The following is a 23,152-nucleotide window of genomic DNA, read 5'->3' as shown; positions in this document are numbered from 1 at the left end:
TAGTGACTAAATTTGAAACAACGTAAGTACGAAATAAATGGCAGAATATAATATATCATTCAATAATTATTAAGTTATTAACAGTAACAATGATATCGTAAACTAGAGTTAATCTATAATCTATATTTATCCATCTAATAATATGTTTAAGCTGCTTAAGCTTAATTCTTTAGTTTTATGTTTTAAGAAAGTATAAGATGCAAAAACATTAATTTTATTCCCAAAAAGTCTAGCAATTTTTTTTTTACAAAGTGGATGGCAAACTCATTGCAAGGAACGCAGGCAAGGGATAGACCCAAGAAAAACAGACTATCATCTCTCTAGCATTAGTAAAGCCCTTTTTAAAATTTAACTCAAAATCACATCTATTTTTAAAGCTTCTCAGTGACTGGAATGATGACAGATTATAGAGGTAGATTTTGTTTTTATTTTGACTCCGTCCTCCAAAATACAACTCATGACAATGTTGATCATCGTAAACACTTCTTGAGAAACCAAGTTAAATGAATTCTAATGATAACAATATGTTTTAAAAAGCTCTTGATTTCTGAAGATCCAATGTTATCTTCCGATGCTACCGTTAACCCTTGAACTATCCGCTTATATATTATTAAGTAAATGATCAAAATCATTTGATAAAATTGACATTCTGATGACGAAACGTTTTTAAATTTCTTATATTTTTATGGACAAGCTTCAATTATCTCTGAACATTATCGAATTGATTTGGATTTTATCATTTATCTTAAAATAGAAATCTTCGGTAGCAACACAGAGTCCGAAATCTATTATACTCGAAATAATATTCTTTTATTGAGAAATTACTATTGAGTAAGAAAAAAATGCATCAGTTTAAGTGCAAAATTTCTTAAATTCATTTGATTGTGCATAATAAAAATCCACGAATGAATTTAGACCTTTTTATTAATATTGAAATGTGGCAAATTGTGTCTGTAAAACGAAACTTTTTTCTCTAAAAATTAATATATGGTATTTAAAAAAATATTTCATTTTTTTCTTAGTATTTATTTATAATTTAATACAGCTAACTAAAAATCTAACACCGTCAATTCAAAAATTACCCACATCTGCTTTAAAAAGTCTCATACTAGTGGTAGTTGAATAAATAATCTAATGACGTCATCTGGAACTGATTACCTCAAACAGCTATTACAGCGCCCTCTGGAGCTAAATGCTACAATAGCGATCAAAGGATTAATAAATACACTGATACTGAGCATTATTCCTATATGTTTTATGCAGTGTTTTGAATTTAATAGTTTAACTTTGTCATGTGCAACGTAACTCTAAAGTAATTGTTAAAATAATTATTCAATTACTGTTAATGAACCCAAAACGATCTCCATCTCGGAAGTGCTTTATTATTATTGTTGTTGATGAGTAAGGGTTTTACTTCGTCATGAATATTTATTTTCCGTTCCAATCAAAATATAGTAGAAAGAATGTTTCATATATCAAAAATAACTTGATTATTAGCAAGGACTGACATTTACCAATATTCATTTCGGAATTGTGTCTAAAACAAATTATGCAAACCTTATTTTCTTATAAATAAAAATAATTCTAGATAACAGAGGCGACTGTCACAGAAAGCAAAATAAATTTTAATTAACCGGTGGAACTTGTATGGCATTTCAGAAAAGAATATTATCGGTGAAAAACATAAATAAAATTAAGCTGATGTCATGGAAAACGAAAACATCGTTCTGAATATATTTCTTTCGCTAACATTATTTTCTTTTCCTCTGTTACTGGAGCGACAATTATTTCAGTTTGAAATTATTTCATGTAGTTCAATATAATGTGTCATTTGTCCATAGTTTTGTATAAAAAAAAATAAATAAATGCAGATATTCGCAAAAAGATATTCAAACTTATATATTTTAGACAGAAGAATTTATATTTTATAAATTAAGATATAATTAATAAGTTAAGCAAAATAGGTGATAAAGTTCAATATCAAGATTGTTATTGTAGAACAATACTGTAGTTCTCCTGAACAAACCATTCGAACAACGAATTTTAAAATGTCGCATGCAATAATTGCAAAAAGAACATTAAAAATTTCCTTTTATAATACATTTTTTATTTGTACATTTTTAAAAGAACCTTATTATGCAGACTAAACATTTAAATACTTCGTGTATAGGCTTTTCGAAATTACAGTTTCCCCAACATTTTTTTTATGTTTAAATATAATCATCAATTGTGTAATTTTTCACGTTAAATTTTTAAATTCATAAAAAAAATCTAACACAATTTTCTTATCAGAGATTTCAGTTTCAGGAGAAAAAGATAAGCCTTTCTACTGCGATATGCAGTAAAAAATAGCATTAATTTCTATTATAAAGCTCGTAACTGGGAAAAAGTAACATGTAAAATAATGAAGTTAGCGGTTCCAAAGTGAAATTAAAATTTGAAAATAAATTTTAAAACGAAAGATAAATAATAATAAATAAGAATTAATTAAAATTTCTGATACTACGAAATTTCTCTCATAAAAAAACGCAAAAATGATATATCTGCAAGAGCATTTATCTTATTTTTACACCTACTCAACTGTCGTAATTAGGTAATTTTTTAAAAACGAAAGTAAGAACTTTAAGAAACCTAATTAAGAAAATTTGTTTATTTAAAGCTACTTAATTACAACTTTTTTTATCAAATTTATCGATATCAATCAAAAAAGACTAATAGCTATTTTTTTACTCAATCAATTTTTCAAAATCAATTTTTAAAAAGACGACATTTAAGTGGCAGCAATTTCCATCAATTTCGAAACATAAATTCTTATTGTGTCCCCGAATCGTATTAGTAATATAAAATAAAATATTCATAATATACGAATAAAAAATTTTATATATATCTAACTTCTGTGACCGAAACTAACGAAATTATGAAGCTTTAAATGTCTTTATATAAGGCAATTAAAAACTCATCTCAAGAAAACACCATGCTTGGGTTAGTGGGTCCTTTTTGTTTGTTCAAAATCTTATTGCGTCAAAAATATTTTTCTAAATATGACAAATAAGATTGGAGGAATGTATACAAACTTCCACTTCTTTATTTTTTCAGCCGTACATTAATTAATTTAAATAATATGAAATATAATTTTTCATATCGTTAAAGGTATCCGAACACGTTGCAAAAGTCGGTTTTCGCCAAAAAAAAGCATTCTTTAAAAAAAAACAGGTTTACTTTATCTCTACGTTAATTAGAAGTCAAGATATTAATATTTTCGTAATGATCGGTAAACCGGAAGTGGACATTTAAATAACCGGAAGTACCGATTTAAAGGGCCAAAAACATGTTAAAAATTTGTATAAACACAAAATTAATTTTAAATACGGAACATTTTTTGCACTGCAAAATGAAAAATGCCAATGAGAGTTTTGACAGTGTTTTGTGGAAATTTGTACTTAAAGATGTCTATCTTGAGCTTTGGACTTTGTCTTTGGTTTACTTTGAATTTATACTATTTTCTAGGGAATGAAATAAAAGAATTTAGATTGAGAGAATATTTCTTTTTTAATTTGCAGCATATTGTTTGAACAATAACGTTATAAATTTACTAAAAATTTCATGATAAATTCTTCGACTGATTGTAAAATTTTTATTTATTGTTATAATCATACGATTGTAGTTCATTCCCTATAGAAGACTACGTAGTTTATTTTAGTATAAGTTTAGCTCGGGTGAGAGCAATAGTTTTTGATATAGCCAATTTGAAGTTTTAAAAGAATTTGCTTAAATTTATACTATTAAATTTTAATGTTTGCTATTACTCAAAAAGTTTTAATTTTTATTTCAAATATTGACATCCTATTACTAATTTTGAATAGTCTTAAACCCAGAAATATGGTTAAAGCATGTCTGCACCATGTTTTTCTAAAAAAGTACTCCGAACGTGTGCGGATACCTTAAGACATTTTTTTTAAATCAGAAACACATGTCTACCAGTGTATTACAAAATAGCAAAACTGACTTATTAAAGACAGAATAACAAATTAGATTCAAAGCAGATTGAAATAACAATTGAATTTGCTTCGTTAAGTTTTAAAAAAAAATCCAACATATTTCTAAAAATAAAATCTACTCGCATCAAGAAAATCTTTCTCTGAAGTAATCTAGTAATTGATATTTCAAACATAAAGCAATAAAAAAATAAGATACAAATGAAAAAAAAGGAAACGGTTAAATCCCCGGTTTAAATCAACAACAATAAAAAAAGAAACTTCTGTTATCACAATCGTTGTGATTCTTCTGTCCTTCAGTTCAGTTTCACTTTCACGTTTGCATACAAGGCCACACCTTTCAAAAGGAAACACGTTAATACTCGATTCATTTATCGTGATTTTAAAGTTTCTTCAGTCTCATAGATGGTTTAATAATTCTTCCAAGATGACAGAAAATCGCCGTTTAAATGTTGTAGTACTTGGGGAAATGGGTAAGTAATGTTTTCGTAATATTTTCATTTTTTATAAATGTACTTTCCAATAGCTGAATTACCATTTAAAATTACTTCCTATAGACTTTGTTTAATTTCATGCATTATATTATATGAGATCTATTGATCTGAAATATGCAAAATTAAAATAATTTAATAATTAAAATTATTAAATGTTAGCAAATTTATTTATTAAAAGTTAGCAAAAGTCTTCACGTTTGATAGTTAATGAAATAGGAACTAAGCATATTTATTTAAATATTATTTTTAGAGAAAAATAATCGTGCAGATTATAAGACTAAATCTTTCCTTATCTATTTTAAAATAGAAATAAGTTCTCTAAAATAACGAAAATTATGCACCTTGAATAATTCTGAACATTTGTTAATTTCCAACGGCCGAAGAAAATAATATTGTTATTATACATCTTCATCAAATTAGTCTTTTGAACTTGAATGTACATGCATATGTTTGAGATTTATGGCAACAAAGGCTAATACTATCAGTCAATGCTCCTTTAATATACGATGCATATTTATGAATAGCTATTATGTATTAAATAGTACGCTAACGTAAACAGAGTTTGAGGAGGGACGACGCATGCGCATTGGTGTTTATGAATAGCCAATAGTATTCTTTAGAAGTTGACTCATTTATCTCATAACGAATTGCATGAAGGACTCATCTTGAGTAACTTGCCTTTAAATAAAAACTGAGAATTGTTTTGGATTAAAAGATTTCTTGATTTCTTTTGAATTTATAAAATAATTATCATTCTTCTACTGATCAAGGTACAATTTGATTTCCTCTGCGACCGCGATAAACCGCCAAGTGATATAAAAAAGCCAAAAGTAGCATAACTAGTAGCAATAATATACGCATTTTGACTTAGGCTTTGCAACTTAGCGCTATTCTGGCGTCGTTTTAATAGTGGTCACCGTTTAAATCAAAATGTACTCTTATCATTAGCTTATACATTGGATCATTTCTATTTCAAACGAATTAAATCGAATTCATTGGCTACTCGAATATTTTCTCCTGGATCTTAGAATTTCTAACTGACGAAAAACATCTGATATTCGTAATTCTGTGGGTTAACACATAGACAAAAATTGCATAGACTTTAAAAAACAGTGTATATCCTTTCTTTCTTTAACTGTTTTCATTAGTTAAATATAGAGTTTATTTCATAAATCAGCAAGCACTTTTTGGATAATTTTGCATTACTGTGGAATGATACGAAAACTGTAAGATAAGCACATTTCCGAAACTTTTTCTTAATTCCAGATCTTTGTTCCCTTAAATGCGTTTTTTTTAGTTCGTTTCTCCGCTTGTCATTTTCAACAGCGTCTTATTTCCTTTGGGGACCATCTAGTATGTGAGGAATATTGGTTATATTTTATTTCACTTAAATCTATTTCATGCCCATGATTATCTCAAATTGTCAGACATTAGAACAGTATCATTTTAATTTCTTTCATATGGTCTATTAATTCTGTTCAGGGACCTTTCTAATGGAAACCAGCCCCATTGCACGATAGCTTTACATATTTTTTCCTGTGAACAACACAAATATTAAACAGAATCCTTTTTCTTTAACTTTCAACAAAGGAAAAAAGTCAAGCGATTAATTATTTTATGAAACAACGAAAACGATTTAAATTCTTAGGCAACAATTTAACCGTTTGATTATTTTTTAATTATCAAACCGCAGAAAAAAATTTGCTCACCATTAAATTAATATTGAGTAATATATTTAAGTAATCGAGTAAATATATTAGTAATTATATTTAAGAAAATATTTTCTTAAATTTTGCAACAGCATAAAATTTATTTTTGGGCTATATTATTTTCGAATGTAATCGCGGAAAACACTAAAAATACGCTTAATTTTAAATAATTAAAATTTCAAAAAAATCATTCCAAGTTGCGCATACGCACAATGCGAAATTTCGTAGGTGTTGGTCGAACCATCTAGCTATAAAGTGCCATCACATAACAACAGACAGACACACATTATCTTTATAAGTAGTAGAGATAGTGATTTGGATATTTCAATTTCGTGCATCAATTGCTGTTACAATACCATCTTATTCTGCAGATAATCATTTACAGAATGGATAGATAAAAAGCAAACACTCCATCTTTCATTTTATTTGTTTTGGTGTACATGCGCAAAGGGGTAAAGGGTTTTCCTATTTGAAAATACAAAATAAAGAAGTATAGATTAGTGTTATGTAATGGCAAATAATTTATATTTTAGTCATGCTTCTTCTACATTGTTGCTTCTGTATATATATTGCCATTAAATAACATTAATCTATACTTCTTTCTATCACATTTAAAAAATGCTATTTAAAATTAAAGAAAAATTGTACGGAATAAAATTTATATTATTTTAAAAAAATTGATTTTTTTAGGGTAATAAAAAAATCAATTTTGTAAGATAATTGTTTTGGAAGATATAAACAACTATTTCCTAGGCGATTATCTATCTGGCGACGGTTAAGCCTACTTTTGTAATCGATTAAGTTTTAAGTTTAGTTTGAAACATATTTCTTGATTTCTATTATATCTTTTTTTTCCTCTGAATGAATGAACTTTTTATTACATGGCGAATACTCTCCAGAACATTTCTAGTAATATTTTCACCTCCACTAATTACCTAAACGAAGTGTTTAATTCAATGTTGCTGTAGAAACGCTCATTGAAGTAGTTTGAAATTCGTACTATGGTTTGTACGACTGATGCCATTCGACAATAAGTAATAACAGCAATTTCTGTGCTACGTAAAATTATCGTAAATTAAATTATATATATATATATATATATACAGAGAGAGCGAGAGAAATCAGCAGTGTAATTTAAAATAAATCCATCAATAAATTGGCTTTCCACGGATTTCTTTATACCTATATTAATATTACAATTTAAGTGTATGAATTATGTACATTCCCCTTCGTCAAAATTGTATATCTGTATTTAAACACAGACTTTATAAATGAGTCGACTGTCCATTTATTTATTTGTGTGCATGTGAACACTATAATTAAAAAAACATGGGGTATGATAAATGAAATTTGGTACGTTGTATAGACTCCAAAATTGTAAATCTACATCAAATTTCGGATTCAATCTGTCTAAAATAGAGGCTGGTATTGCATGCTGATTTTTCTTCACTGAAGTTATGATTAACACCAAACGTATCCTTTTATTTGACTAAGCAAGAAAGAAGAGGATATACTAATGGTTGGAACTGTATGCAAAATTCCGAAAAAAATTGCATGTAATACTTTGGAATACTTATGGTATATTTCTTGTTTGTATTTATCAGAATTTGTATTCTATATTCTTTTAAAATTAACTCTAAATTATTTCTTGTCAATTCCTGTCTTTTTTAATTAATTGTCTGTGGTCCATGTTCCAATACAGTTTAAGAACTCTCATTAAAATATTTTGCTAACAAGTAATATTCAGAAAAATTCTTTATGGTTCCCAAATTTTTAAATTTTACTAAGAAAAGAATTTTTAAATGAAGTATCCCCGTAATAATAATTGATTGAAGCAAAAGTATACTGTTAGTCACTAGTGATGACGCAGCCTGAACGAAAAGTATACTGTCAATCACCAATAACTGACTAGATCGAAATTAAAATAGTCAGTTGCCAGCGACTGATGTGGCTGAATGGAAAGTACACTGTGAGACACTGGTGATTAACGCGACTTGGAAGAAAAGTATGTTTCAATCACTGATGAACTGACAAAGTACGAAAGAAAAATAGTCAGTTGGCTTTGACAGAAGTGGCCCGAACGAAACGTATACTCTTTTTCATCTACAATGGACGCTGTCTGAACAGAAAGCATAGTGGCAGTCATCGATGGCATAGTGTTTAACATATTAAATTTCCGAATGAAATCAATTCAGGACCAGATGCCACAAATCAATTTGTGCACAAAAATTTATTTTAGAATCTATATCACAATTTTTGCAGAACAACCTTAAAGAAAATGCAAGATATTCAGATATTAATTGAATTCGCAGTTCCGTTTGTTATGACTGTGACACATCTTGAAATGGTTCTGATATTTCTTAGGAGTCTTACAAATTTATTTATTTATTTTTATCTAACTATGTCTAAAAAAAATAACATTTAAAATTTTTTAAATTTTAAATGTTGTTTGTATTTTTAATCTAAAAAAAATGTTTTTGGAAGAGCTCGATAGTTATTTTTAATTGCATAGTTTAGTCCTATAAGGCCGGATTTTCTCAAAATTGTCCTATTTTATAAAAACCCTCACCGTTAATAGGATATATAGTTGAAATTTAGAGCTGAAGAATAATTCGTGAAAAAGAGTATAACAACGATTTCATTCTGCTTTCGCGCACGAAGAATTACCTAGGACTTTCAAATACCGGAATTCACCGACTAAGCGGATTTATGAAGTTTAGATGCATTTTTTCCTAGGTAATTCATAAATAATTATTGAATATACTTAATAATATTTAATATTCAGTGTAATTCTCAATGTGTAGTTTTAATTCATTTTTTTTTTCTATATTTCTGTTTTCCAGGTGTAGGAAAATCATCTTTGCTGGTACGCTTCGCAAAAAGGATATACAATCGTAAGGAAAAGTCATTATATATTTTTTAATTGTGAAAATATACGTAAATACTTTTGTTATCTAAATAGACACATGAATTTTGAATGAACTTGCTTTGCAACCTCGTACTATTAGCCTTTTTAAAAAATATTTTGCTTGTGAAATACGTAATTCGTGTCTTTTTTTTTTTTTTTTTTTTTTTTTTTCATTATCAATTTCAAAAACATTTTAAATTAAAAAATGCATTCATCATATCAATAACTATTCTGAAAGTTCAGTTTCTTTTTTAAAACTTATGTAACCATGACATCACAGTTAATGACTTCACACAAATTGCGCCATGTTGACATATTTACCATTCCATTATATAACAAATTATGTTCGTTACGTGCGTAAACGAAATATTGTAATAATGCAGCATCATTTTAATTTGTTCAAACTTGAGTCCTAAAATGCGTAAAAGATATCTGTCCAATGAATCTCCTTCCCACTAGAAACTGGCAATATAAACTAAAATAGCTTCTTATATTAAACATTAAAAAATATTGCTTTCGACCGACAGACGCGTTTATATTGCCGACAGACGCGTTTTTCACGCTTCGTTTTAGCAGAGATACTATTCTTTTAAGCTTCCAAAACTGTATTTTACTGCTGTGATAATACGATACTATATGATATACAACTATGGAAATTAAAGACATTTCAGTAAAATTTAATAACTGAAAGTGGAATGATAAATTAGAAAGGATTTAAATTGCTTTAATTTAATTAATGTTTACTATTCAATTTATTTAGCATTTTTGCCATATAAATGAAACCATTTTAGAATACTTTTAGTGTGAATTCTCTACCCGCATAAAAATATTTAAAAAAATTTATGTTTATTAATATGTTACATATTCTTTTTAAAAATTGTTGGATATTTAAAGGGAACCTTCAAAATCATTTTTGAATTGAAAAATTATCATTTTCTGTTTCGATAATTTTGAAACACAGTTTTTATTAATTTGAATTTTTATTAAAGTGCTACCATTATTACACCAAATAAGCCATGGAAAGTTTCATTGTATAAATTCTAATTCCATGATGTTTCCAACATGTAAATCAAATGTTAAATCACTTAGCATATTGACGTGCCATTAAAATATCTTTCTATTTATCTTAGCACATACCCCCACAACTGTCGTTGCGGACGTTCTTCAAGCCAAAATAAATATCGATAAAAGACTTGTGGACCTCATTCTCTGGGATACAGCTGGTCAGGAGCAGTTCAGAGCCATTGTCAGAAAGTAGGTGAAGACTTTCATAAACATATTAGTAAAATTTGGTTCCTGATTCGTAATTTATCTTTTTATCTGTAATTTAATTCAATTATTTCTATTCGTTCTTCTTTTAGTAAAAGAAAATGAATTTTAAAGAACAAACTCGCCAACCATGCGAACCGATAGCCAAAAACTATTTGTAAAATTATTTAAGAATAATTGGTGGCAATCTAGACAGCCATATCAGAGGCACAATAGATACCGTCTTTGAAAATTACAATATTTGATTCTTGTATTCCCTTACAAAACATTATTAATGATTAGTTTCTAAATTGATTTACTGTTTATTAAATATCAATAGCAGCAGAGTCAAATGACGTCATAGAGACATATTAAATGTGAATGTGCATGAAATTGCATCTTCCAAAATCGAATAAATTTTCAAAACAGATTGTGTATCCAATTGAATTTTGAAAAATATTATTAAAGTAAAAATTATATGAAAGTGATATCGATACCATTATAAAGATACTTTTTTTAAGTCTTAAGCGTAATTCTTTTAATACATAATTCTTTTAGTAACATAATTCTTTTGAAAAATATGAATATCAATTTTCATAAGCAAGTCGTAGCGATTACCATCTGACGAATGTTAAGCCTACTTTTGCGCTCGATTAAACCTTCTGTTTGAAAACTGTTTCTTAATTTCTTTCCTATTCTGAATTGAACTTTTGAGGACGTAGCAAACCCTTTCCGAAACATTTCTAATAATATTTTGCAGCTTTGTTAATTAATTTCGCCAAGCTTGGATTTAATGCACCTGTAAAAATATTCACATTTATTTGCGTTTGATTGTTACCATTTAATAATCTATACTAATAATAATGCTGTATGTGTTGGAGTTTTACTGTCTATATCATTTGATCTAAAGCTACCAAACCTGGCACATGTATACCTTGGAGGTAAGAAATATGCATCTCGGAGTAATTTTTTTTTTAAATTTTAATTAATTAAAAATTAAGGGAAATTTTGGAACCTTTTTCGCGATAACTTCCAAAAACATTAGTGTACAAAAATAAATTTTACACGGTTTAAAAATTTAAAAAATTACCTTTTTAATAATACCAGTTTAATAGTTAAGCGATTGTAATTTTTTTAAAAACATTTTTTGTTCGCTTTCCATCAACATGGTTATATTATTGCACTAAAGTTCAAACCGTTTCCATTGTTTCCTCAACTATCTGATCGCGTAAATTTCTACCATTGTTTAAAGTTAAGAATGAAAGAATCTGTTTAATATATGTGTAGTTTACGAGACATATAAAAATTTAATATAATTTATTATTATTTATTAAGATTTCATTCAGTACAATTTTTCAGTTCAGTAATGATTTCTGAGTTTACACGTATTTGGATAATATAAAATTATTTATATTATATTATTATATATATTATATTATTATATATATTAAATACAATATAAGTAATAAAACAGTGATATGAATTTAAATATAACCTATATTAATTGCTTATAGTTACTTCCGAAAAGCCGATGGTGTGCTGCTAGTGTATGATGTAACCAGGCTCGCCTCCTTTACTGAACTTCCTAAATGGTTATCTGATTTAAGAAATGAAAATGATACGGCTCCTGTTATAATTGGTAAGTAGCAATTTTATACAATTTAAAACAATTTCATCGAAAATAGCATTATAAAATGAAAATCCTAAAATCTTTTTTATCTTTTAGTAAATAATTACTTCTTTGTTAATTTACACAGATAGGATTCATTGTTGCCAACATAAACGTATAAAAATGAGACTGAAAAAGTTAGCTTTCTCAAATATTTTACAAATATCCATGTGTGTTACAAAGTTTACTTTCCAATTAAATTGAATATAAAACTTTGATTAATAAGAATTTTTTGGAGTAACATTTTAATGATCTTAAAAGAAACATCAGTTCATCGTTTCGAATTCGAATTCCAGGTAGGAAAACAAAAGGAAAACGTTTGCGATTTGCATATAATTCGCAATGCTATGAAATTTTTATCTGGATCAATAACAAAACCCACTTTATCACGAAATAAAAACTTTTAATTTTACATCTAAAGGCCATACATATACGCGAATTCTAAAAAAAACAACGACAACTAAAATGAAAATTAAAAACTGTTTCCAGAACTTCTTATTAGAATTCTGCAAGAATACAAAAAGAAAAGTTTAAGCGAACAAACACCTCAACATGCAGGCATTAAAAAGAAACTAGTGAAAACTCACTTAATGAGTGCCTCTTATGTTGAGTGATCGACATTGCTAGCAAAGCAAAATGTAAAAAAGTAATTCATTTAAGGAACTATGATTCGCAAAACAAATGACATGGAAATATCGTGAAGTCACGTCCTGGATTAGCCTGTATAGTCTGTGTTGAGAAGCTATTTCGAGAGATCATTTAAATATATCCTCATGGAAGAAGTTTCGGCCGCATAGCATTGCCGAATGCGACTTCGACTGTTTTCAGCAAATACCTAGAATCAAAGATATTTTGTCTCGGATCAAAATTATAGAGCTAGAGGTAGATAGCAACGATATAGATGAGCTAATGGAAGAATGTAGACATACACTACTGGTCAAAAGTATTGCAAGTTTGAGAAATTTCACGTTTTTTCAAAAATAAGCCCCCAAAAAGCAATATTTTTTCATTTAAAATTATTTTTTTATGTCGATATGTTAAATTAGTCTAATGGCAAAGTAAAATAAAGTTATTGAACAAATATATATATATATATATATATATATATATATATATATATATATATATATATATATTTGATTTCAAAAAGAATAAAATACAAACAAAATGTACTGGTTATCAGTATCGGAATCCATTTTGGTTCCCCGAAATAAAATGAAGAAAAAATTTAAAGTTCTTTTGATAAGGAAAGATAATAAAAGAGTCAAGTTAACTGAAAAGCATTCAATACTTGGTTGAGTCGCCTCTGGCTTCGGTCACAGCAACCACTCTGTTTGGTATGGAATCCGTAGGGTTTTGTAACACTTCCTTCGGTATTTCATGGTGCCAAACTTTAATTATTGTTTCCTGAAGTTATCGTTTTGTTCGGGATGATTCTCAGTTATTTTCTTTCCCATTATAATCCATAAATTCTCAATAGAGTTTTAATCTGGCAAGTTTCCTGGCCACGCGAGAACATTAACACCATGTTTTGGAAATGCAGCCTTAATCTAAAACAAGTAATATATATTAAACAAATTGCAAATCAATTCCTACTCAGGTCAACAACAAAAAAATTTTATTTAAATTACTTTTTATTAAATAATTACAATTAATATAAATATGTGTATACATATGACAGAATTACAATATTAAGTAGCAAAATAGAGCTTGACAAAAAAAACTTGGTAACCATTTGGCGACATGGCGACGAATTTGGATTTGGCAACCAAATAGAAATTACTGGACGAATTTAATTAATTAATTAACATTTGAAAAAACTATATTAACATCAAGTGTCATCCACTACAAGTTTTAAAAAATGTATTTGAACGCGAGTGAATAAATAAAAAGTATTTTATTAACGATTGAAAATTTGAACAGGTTCTATATAGAGAGAGTAGGAATAGTAGTAACAAAATAGTAGGAATTGAAATAATGAAAGTTTCGATATAGAGGTCAGAACTGAGCTGAACTGAAATTTAAAATTAATTGTAAAATTTCTCTGACCTTTTTCGATGTATGGCAGGGTACTTGATCTTGCTGAAATATCTATTTCTACCTTAGGAGCATGTCACAAGCATTACGAAGCAATTGATCCTACAGCAAACCAACATACTTGTCATCATTCAGAGTTCCCTGTACTAAATGACGTCATCTAGTTGACTGATATGACATGCATCCCCACACCATTACGCTTCCTGTGTGTTTTGATGTATGAACCAGGCATTATGGCCACATGCTCTCCTTAGCTTTACTTCAAAAGTGATCAGGCTTGTCAGATATTAAAGAAAAGCGACTTTCGTCGCTGAATATAACTTGTCCCCATTTCGAAATACTGCAATTTTTGTGCACTATGGCCCACTCCAATCGTTTTCAGCATTGCTTTCGTCAGTACTGGTTTTTTTCTAGGTACTTGTACTTTGTAACCAACTTCACAGAGCCTCCTGCGAACTGTTCTGGGACTGGCAATGACAGACATGGACTCAATACATTCTCTTGCAAGTGTAGCAGAACTTGCAAATCTATTTTTACGGCATAATAGTGTCAATGTAACATCAACATGTTAGACGGTAACCTCGGAAGACCACTTCTAGGCTTTTTATCTACGGTTTCTTCGGTTTTGAATCTCTTTATGAGGCGTGAAACAGTCGACTCATTGTAGTCTCACCAATGAGCAATCCTAACATTTGAGATGTTTCCTTGATGGATTAAAATAATAGCCTGGCGCTTCTCATGAGGTAATTCACACATTTTTAAAAGGAATGAACAGTTTAAGTTGAAAATCGATGCACAGTGAACGCACTTCGACAGCGCAACAAACGAAATGAAATCCTTTGCAGTTGGAGCGGTTTCATAATAAACTACCGAGATAGCGCAATCGTTACAGACTATTACTTCATAATGGATGACACAATAGCTTGAAACTTCTCCGCCACATTTATACTAGAAAATATCACTTTAAGTGAAAAAAAATATTACTTTTGGAGGGCTTATTCTTGAAAAAACCTGAAATTTCTCAAACTTGCATTACTTTTGACCAGTAGTGTAACTGCTGAAGACTTTATGGATTGCATTCAGTTTCACAGCAAACAAAATGCGGAAGAGTTGTGGTCTGTTGAGAAGTAAATAATAGACTAAACAAAGCAACAATCTTCCAATGATATAAAGAAGATGAAAAAGATAAAAGAAAGAATATTAATTTTAAAAAATTGTAATGAAATTTTTATTATTCTTTGGCATCGAACGAATTTTACTCCTGTAGCATAAGTAGTAATATCCATGCATATATTCATTGCAGTTGGTACCAAGATTGATAAAGCAGACAGTAAAGAAAAAGTTTCAGTAGAAAGAGTAAAGGAATTCGCAAATAGGCATAAACTGGATTTCATGGAAGCAAGTTCTAAATCCGGTGAGAACGTTGACAAGGTAAATTTTTGTTTTATTTTATTTTTATTTTTGAAAAATTTAGTTTAGAAATAATATGTATTCTGTATTATAAAAATCTATATTTAAAAGCTAATTTTACTTAGAGGTTTTCTGTTCTTTTTTTTTTTTTTTTTTCTTCTTCTTTTTCTGTAACAGAAATTAAATTGGGGAATATATTGTTCAATTCTTTTTGTATTTTATATTTTGTTCGTCTCTCTCCTTTGTGTCTTTTTGTTCTGTTTTGTTTATTTTTGAACAACACTATTGATTAATTACTTATCTATACTATACGCTTTTAACAGGTATGATTTGTTTCTTATTTGCAGTTTTGTGAAGAATTATTTTTATTCATTCTTCTATGTTCTTGAAATATTGTAAAGTAATTTGTACTTAATGACAATTCATTATTTTGATAATTCCAGAATGTAATTTTGAATTAATCGAAAAACTTTGTTAAATTTGCATCTCATCCAAGAGTAGGAAATGAATTAAAAAAAATTGATTAAGAATTTTTTAATATCTATAATGATGAATAATGATATATATTAAAGAACAAAAGAATAAATAAATAAAAAGCTTCTGAAACTACAATCTTACCTAATATTTTTACGAAAAATCTTAACAAATGTTCAAATAATTTCTTATGAAATTCATGGCGGGTTAATTTCTTTACTGCGTAGTTTTCAGCATCTCAGGATTTTACTTTATACTTTAGATATTAAAAAAAGTACTTTCTACTTTTAAGCACAGCAAGATAAAACATGTTTTAAAATCTTTTTTTGTCTCTTATTTTAGCATTCAAAATATACTAAGCATTTTTGTGATGTTTTTATTGTTTAAAAGCTTTAATGAAGCCAAAGTTATTGCCTAAACATATTAATGTTTTAATAAAAGATAAAATCATATAATATGTATTTTAGATATTTGAAAAATTAACTCGAAAGATGCTGAAGTCGATTGCCTCTGCCAAGTCTGAAACTGCAAGTTCAGAAGTTGATACGTTTGTGAATGGAACAGTACATTCGTCAAGAAGTGTCCATGAAGATGACGCAAGAATTACGTTACACGAAACAAAACCATTGGAAAAACCCAAGAAAAGACGCTGCTAATGAATAATGTCTCTGGTCAAATCAAAAATATTATTATTACTAATACTTCATGATGTTTTTGCACTTATTAATGAAACATTTGCATTTGCACTGGAGCTTCAAAGCCGAATTATTCTAGGTAGCTCTTTTCAAGAATTTATTTTAAGCCTAAATTATTTTTTAAATTCTGAGAATACAAACATGAATCATATGATTTTCTCTCTGTCAAATAGGTGCCTTTTTTCATTCACCCTCTTCAGTTAAATTGTTTCCTAACTTTTTTTTTGTTGTTATTTATATATTTATCATTGTGCATTTTTTGTTGTTATTTCACTAAGAGAAATATCTATCAAAGGCCGTCTTTGTTAGTGTGCATAGATTTTTCTTAATCATTACTGTTCATGCAGAAACCTTCCGCGACTTTTCGCATGCGATAGGAGGTGTTTATTTCGTCAAAATAGATAAGAGGAAATATGAAAAGAAGAGACGTTTACATTTAGCAATAAGACGAACTCTGATTATTTGCAGAATTAGGAGGAGTAATAACCGCTCATCTTTCAGCGCACCACCCCTTAGTGAAGTCGAAATCATCGGAAAGTGCTACTCTTTTGATCCTAAAACGAACAGTATGAGTCATTATTTTATTTTGAACTGTGCTTAAATAACCTTCATAAGAATGTGCCATTAGCTAATAAATGGAAAACCTTGGAACTAGTGATGTGCCAGCGTGACTATCAAACTAGAATTTATTGGAATCATTTTTTATATTTTTGATTAACATTTTATGAACAGCATTTTAAAATTATAAATGGTTAAACCAATATCTGCTGTCATCGTTTTTGTATCACTTAAGTATCACTTTTAGTATTATGTTAAAACGAAAGTTTTTATTTTTAGTAATTTTTTTAAAATAAATGCTGTCGATTGCAGTAAGATATATTTATTAAACATAAAATACAAAATTTAGAAAAATTATTATCTTTTAATAATTTAATACTCGATTGGAGAAGATAATTTGTAAAGACAAATTAAAATACAGTGATAGCCCCAAATTCTTTGATTATGCTTTAGTGCTTTGGTTCTTGATCTTCAAACATGAATATATTTTTTAAGTTTCAAAGAAGAAAAAAAATTGCAAAAATATTTATGATGGAACAGTGTTGGATTATACAAGTACTTTGAATATATAAATGACATGAAATTATAAAATTGCAAAGAATGAGATAGATAATGTGATATGTCTTCCTTTTTGAAATTATAACATTGTTTTTAGAAGTGTGTGTGTGTGTGTGTGTGTGTGTGTGTGTGTGTGTGTGTGTGTGTGTGTGTGTGTGTGTGTGTGTGTGTGCGTGTGTGTGTGTGTGTGTGTGTGTGTGTGTGTGTGTGTGTGTGTGTGTGTGTTTTGCAACTTTTTAAAAATAACAAACAAAGAAAATAAACCATACGAATCTCTCCTTTGAAGGCTGACACTTTGAAGGTCAAGACTCTATTGAAGGCCATTCTTTTCTCCCCTCTGAAGGCTGACACTCATTCTCCCCCTTGTTTATATGATGCCATTTTTCTTGGCTGAAAGATTACTCCAAGCGATCTCTCAGTCAACCATCACTGGCAGATTACAATATTTACAAACCAGATGAACTTATTCCTTCAAAAATATTTCTTATAAAGCAAGTGAGGAAAACCAAAAATATTTAAAATTGGATAGATTGGGTTTGTCATTGGTATTGTGCATTTTCTTTCACTTCATCAAATGTTTGTTGAAACTAGGAGTTTTATCTTCTACAATTAGTTATAAAAAATTATTATACAGTTATTTATTCATGTCTTAAAAAAATGCAATGAATTACATTTTAAAAATGTATAAAAATGAATTTAAAAGCATCATTATTTTTCATATTGCAGTTGTATATTCATATAGTTGTTGTATAGTTGTATATTGCAATGAATATTTATAAATATTCATTGTATAAATAGGAATTTATTAAAATTTAATTACAATTAAAAAAAGAATTGAAACTGGTGTCTTTTTTGCTTGTATTACATATTATATCACGTACAAGTATAGTTCATTTGTTTGTTTTGCAGATTTAACAGAAAAGTCTTTTATTTTATTCTTTGCACTTATTTATTCTTAAGACAATAAAATAAAAAAATGATATAATTATTTTCCAAGGAATGTCACTATCATTTACGAAGTATTAATATTCTTCATTCTTTGAATGAAGAAGTATTTCAGGAAAAGTTTATTAGCTATTGTTTTTAAATTAGATTAATCAATATGATATCCCTTTACACCGATAACGTTAATGCCATCATATATTTGTAACAATCATCATAAGGTTGCAATCATTAACATTTATCATTTCAGTGTGGTCTGTCTTCGGAATACACTATTTTAATGCAAAAAGATAGTGTTTTATATTAGTCAATATGTCATTCGAATATTTAATTATTTCTGGCTATTTAGAAAAGTTGTATCTGATGTTTTTTTAAGACACACACATATAAAAAAATGTTTTTTGTGTGCTTTTATTTCACTTTCTCATCTCAAATAAGGTTTTAAGAAATAATTCTTTACATAACTATATATTAGGCAATTCCATTTCATTATGAACAGTTGAAAATAATCATTGGGAAATTCTGGTTTAACAAAAACGAAAGAATAATATGTCATTGCTATCCTAATTATCAATTTGTAGCTTTATCTTCTTATTTAGTAATGTTTATATATTTGATATTAAGACAGTGGCTTTAAAAATCTTTTTCGAAAGCAGATGAGATGAAGAAATCAAAAGAAAAAAACATGTATTTTATCTTCTGAGAAAGAATTTTAAAAATGCATTTCCCAATTCCTGCTTACAATATGGTTCTTTATCTTTTTTAAATAAGATTAAAAAATAATGATAAATCCAAGAAAGAAAGATTCTAAATTGTTATTTATTACCTAACAGAGAAGAACGACATAAATAGAAAAGAAATATTTACTTGTAATGCCAATAATATCATTATAATTTATTCTTCTAGAACTTTAATGAAGATTCATATTCGATTTTGCTCAAAAAAAAGAAAAAGAAAAAAACTCAAGCATTATTTCCAACAATCTAATCCAATTGAATTTATCCCTACCAATATCACTTGATACAGTTGAAATTTAGTTGTAGAAGTTTACAATAATGGTTAAGAGGAATAAGAATTCACAAAGTCATTTATCAAAAATTTTCAAATGTAAAAGTTATTTTATCTGTAAGCTTGAAATTTATTATTTATCTTTAATATAATTTTTTAACCTCGAGATATGATTATTAATAAAGCAGCAAATCGTGTGTTTCGAGAGGGGATAATCATAATCTGATGATCCATCCCATTAAAGGTCTAATAAGCATGATCTGATAAAATCCCATTCCCTAGACGAACTGCATTTTTTTTAAAAAATTAACGTGTTACTGGATCAAATGTATAGCGGGATTCCTTTCCTTTCTTTTCTTTTTCTTTTCTTTTCTTTTTTTTTTTCCCCATTTTTCTTCTTTAAACACTTGCGTTAGTTATTTACACCTTCGATTGTGAATTTGGTCATAAAAATTAATCCATTTATTTTCCATTAATCATTTATTCCTCGGTTTAATTTTATTCTGATGCATATTAAATCAGTGGGGCGTTTAGTGGTATGAATGTTTGAAGAGAGGATGCCAACTCAGATATTGTTCTCATCATCTGGCCGCAGCTCAAAATTACGTCTCAAAATAACCCTACTATTGCTTCAGAGCGGGATTTTAGCATAATTAAACTAAGTATAAGTAAGAGCCATTTTTCTCTTGGGGCCGAATCAGGTTCTTCCTCTTCAATCAACTATTTTTTATCATTATGAGATCCATAATAAGCGTAGATTTACAATTGGAAATTTAAACTGATTCTCACTTAAACTATTTTGTCAGCTAAAAGGGGTACTTAACACAACAAAATAATGATAAAAGAATTATGTATACGGATCTAATTATCCGTTCTAATATTACAGAATAAGAAAATAATGGTCTATGTTTATAATTGTTTCTCTGTCTATTTTTATATGTTTTATTTATATAATAACCGTTTTTATTTTAAAATATCAATTCAAAAATTGTTTTTTGTTGTGAGAACCAAAATTTTAATTATATTTTTAATAATGAAGATAAAGTAAAAACAAAGCACACAAAATTTAAACGATAATCAATAAAAAGTAATTTCTTTTTATATAGTATTTTTATAATATTATTTTTAGTAGTACTTTTTTTATAGAATTATTTTTTTTTTAATTTTATAATTTTTAGAGAGGAACATACTTCATAATAACTGAAATAAAAATTAACTAAAATAAGCATTTTAATAAAATTCTTTAGCAAAAACGTATACAACCCTACAAAACAAATATTTCAAAGGATTAAGTAGAACTAATAATGCCGTTTCAATTTACCGTATGATTTTAAAAAAATGGAATTTATAAATACGTTTTCGCAATTTCGAAAGAATTCATTGGGGAATTATTTAATCTTAAGTAGATTAATAATCTCCTTTCACTTTCACATAAGATAAAATAAAATATCAATTTATAAACATGCTCTCTCAACCTCACTATATTTTAGATTTTATTACATCATTCATTGAATCATTATCTAATATTAAGTTGGGAAATAAACTTCTTTCACTTTCTTGTAAGATAAAATAAAATTTTAATTTATGAACATATTCTCAGAACTTCCTGAGTCACCTAGAAAGTAATATTCTATAATTAAAAAATAATACTTTTATATGAGTTATCTAATTATCGATTATCTTTTAAATATTAACTAATAATTTAAATATTCATTTCACTTAAGCTGCACAAAAAGAGATATTTTTATGAATTTGATGCATTGCTTCCCTATGCAGTGAGTCTGCTGATAGGGAGAAATAGTAAAAGCTGTTGAAAGACGATGAGTCAGTGACTCCTGCACTTTGCTACAAACTTGGAAACCATTTAGTAACCTGGCTACAAAAATGAAAGATCCAAAGTAACCAAGAATCTTGGGGATAACTTCATTAGAACTCGATTTCCAGCGTTTGTTCGATATCGTTCCACGAAAGCTATAAAAGCAGAACTGCGCAGACCAGAGAGTCAGCCATTAGTAATCGAGTTGATCTCAACCATAACACAGCAAATTCTCCAGCGATATTTTTTGGGGAGAGGGGGGTGAAGGTTTGAGAGTTTTGTGCTATTTGCATTGCTATTTTATGCTTGTATATGCAGTTTACTGTAAGTGCCTTCGACACGGCTTTGCTACTGTGTAGAATCTCCATGTAGAATAAAGCGTGGTTTGTTATTAGGCTTGTTGGTCTTTCCACCGTACAACAGAAGATTAGATTTTAGATATTTTCAATAATAATATAATCCTGCACACCAGCGTTTTTAGACAACTTGTATGTATTTGTGGGATAACATAAATTCATCTATATTATTAAAGTTAATTGTTTTCTTACCATTTAAATTCAAACATGAAAAAATACTTTAACTTCTGAATTGGACGAGCATCTGGTTTCTGAGAGTTTCAGTTTTCGGACTGTACAAAGTGAAGTTGAAAATTGTGGAATCACCTAAAGCACTTAAAAAGTGACTGACGCTTGCTTGGCTAAATGTCAGGTCCCCTCTCCTTGAAATTATATAAATTTTAAATTCTTTTCTACGGTCTTTTCTTTCTTTGCTTTTTGATTTGATGTCTTCCCATCTGAAGCTGGTTATTGATTCAACAAATAATATTGGAAAGTATCTAAAAATTAAACCTATTGCTGATCAGCACGAATAAATAAAAAGATGCTATTAAGATCGAATTCTTTGCCTCTTCATCTGCCAGATGACATACCATATGTGTACCAAAAGTATTCTTTAAAAGGGAATAATATTTACTGACTGAATACTATATTTTCCCTAACAAGTCAAATTTTAAGCGAAATTGGATGCATATTGGCCAGAATGAATTATTGGGAAAATATTTGAAAAGTTTATCTTCAAAACACAAAATAAAATGCACAGTCCGTTACACCTATTTACAAATCATACAAATTTGATATCAAAAATTATTTATCAAAACATCGTAAGAAGCATCAGCGCTACGTTTTCACCTACTTTTTCTCTTATTATAAGCTCGAGCTCCATTCTCTCGCATACTCTGCTATCGAATTAAAAATTAAAAAGCTGTATGCGACAAACTGCATATTGCTCCACACGCCATAGAAGATGCAAAAATTATTTAAAAGATTCTATAAAATAGATCGTTAGACTGAGAAATACTAAATTTGATAAGTAGTTACTTTTTGAGTAATAGACGCTTGCTAAGAATTTTTTTTTTTTCTTTTTCAAAATTGTAATTAGGTTTTCAAAAATTAATCCAATGATATCGCCTTTTTTTCAATATTAGAACTCAAAAACTGTTTTAATGCTGCTTAGTTCAATCAAATTATCATGAAAAGTGTCAAAATATATATAAAAAAATATTTGACAACAATTTGATTTAAGTTATTGACATGGCTATCCAAAACAGGACTTTAACTTTTGTCCAGGATATG

The 23,152-nt window shown here is 28.2% G+C and overlaps 1 protein-coding gene across 1 annotated transcript; it reads left to right on the top strand.

The window, feature by feature from the left end:
- Positions 1–4,305: 4,305 nt before the first annotated feature.
- LOC129965981 (ras-related protein Rab-18-B-like) lies at positions 4,306–18,452 on the top strand. The gene is made up of 6 exons (XM_056080303.1): positions 4,306–4,468; positions 9,042–9,092; positions 10,237–10,360; positions 11,869–11,993; positions 15,364–15,491; positions 16,412–18,452. The coding sequence occupies exons 1-6, from the start codon at positions 4,423–4,425 to the stop codon at positions 16,598–16,600; spliced, it is 663 nt and encodes a 220-aa protein (XP_055936278.1). The 5' UTR covers positions 4,306–4,422; the 3' UTR covers positions 16,601–18,452.
- Positions 18,453–23,152: the final 4,700 nt, after the last annotated feature.

Source organism: Argiope bruennichi, chromosome 4 (assembly GCF_947563725.1).
Source record: "Argiope bruennichi chromosome 4, qqArgBrue1.1, whole genome shotgun sequence".
Taxonomy (NCBI): domain Eukaryota; kingdom Metazoa; phylum Arthropoda; class Arachnida; order Araneae; family Araneidae; genus Argiope; species Argiope bruennichi.
Note: the sequence above shows the minus strand (reverse complement) of the source record. Positions and strands in the feature narration are given on the sequence as shown.

Bases quoted from the DNA above. Each gene is read 5' to 3' on its own strand.
- LOC129965981 (XM_056080303.1), top strand. From the start codon at position 4,423: ATGACAGAAAATCGCCGTTTAAATGTTGTAGTACTTGGGGAAATGG. The intron at 10,361-11,868 runs GTAGGTGAAGAC...AATTGCTTATAG, and splicing joins TTCAGAGCCATTGTCAGAAA to TTACTTCCGAAAAGCCGATG. The intron at 15,492-16,411 runs GTAAATTTTTGT...TATGTATTTTAG, and splicing joins CCGGTGAGAACGTTGACAAG to ATATTTGAAAAATTAACTCG.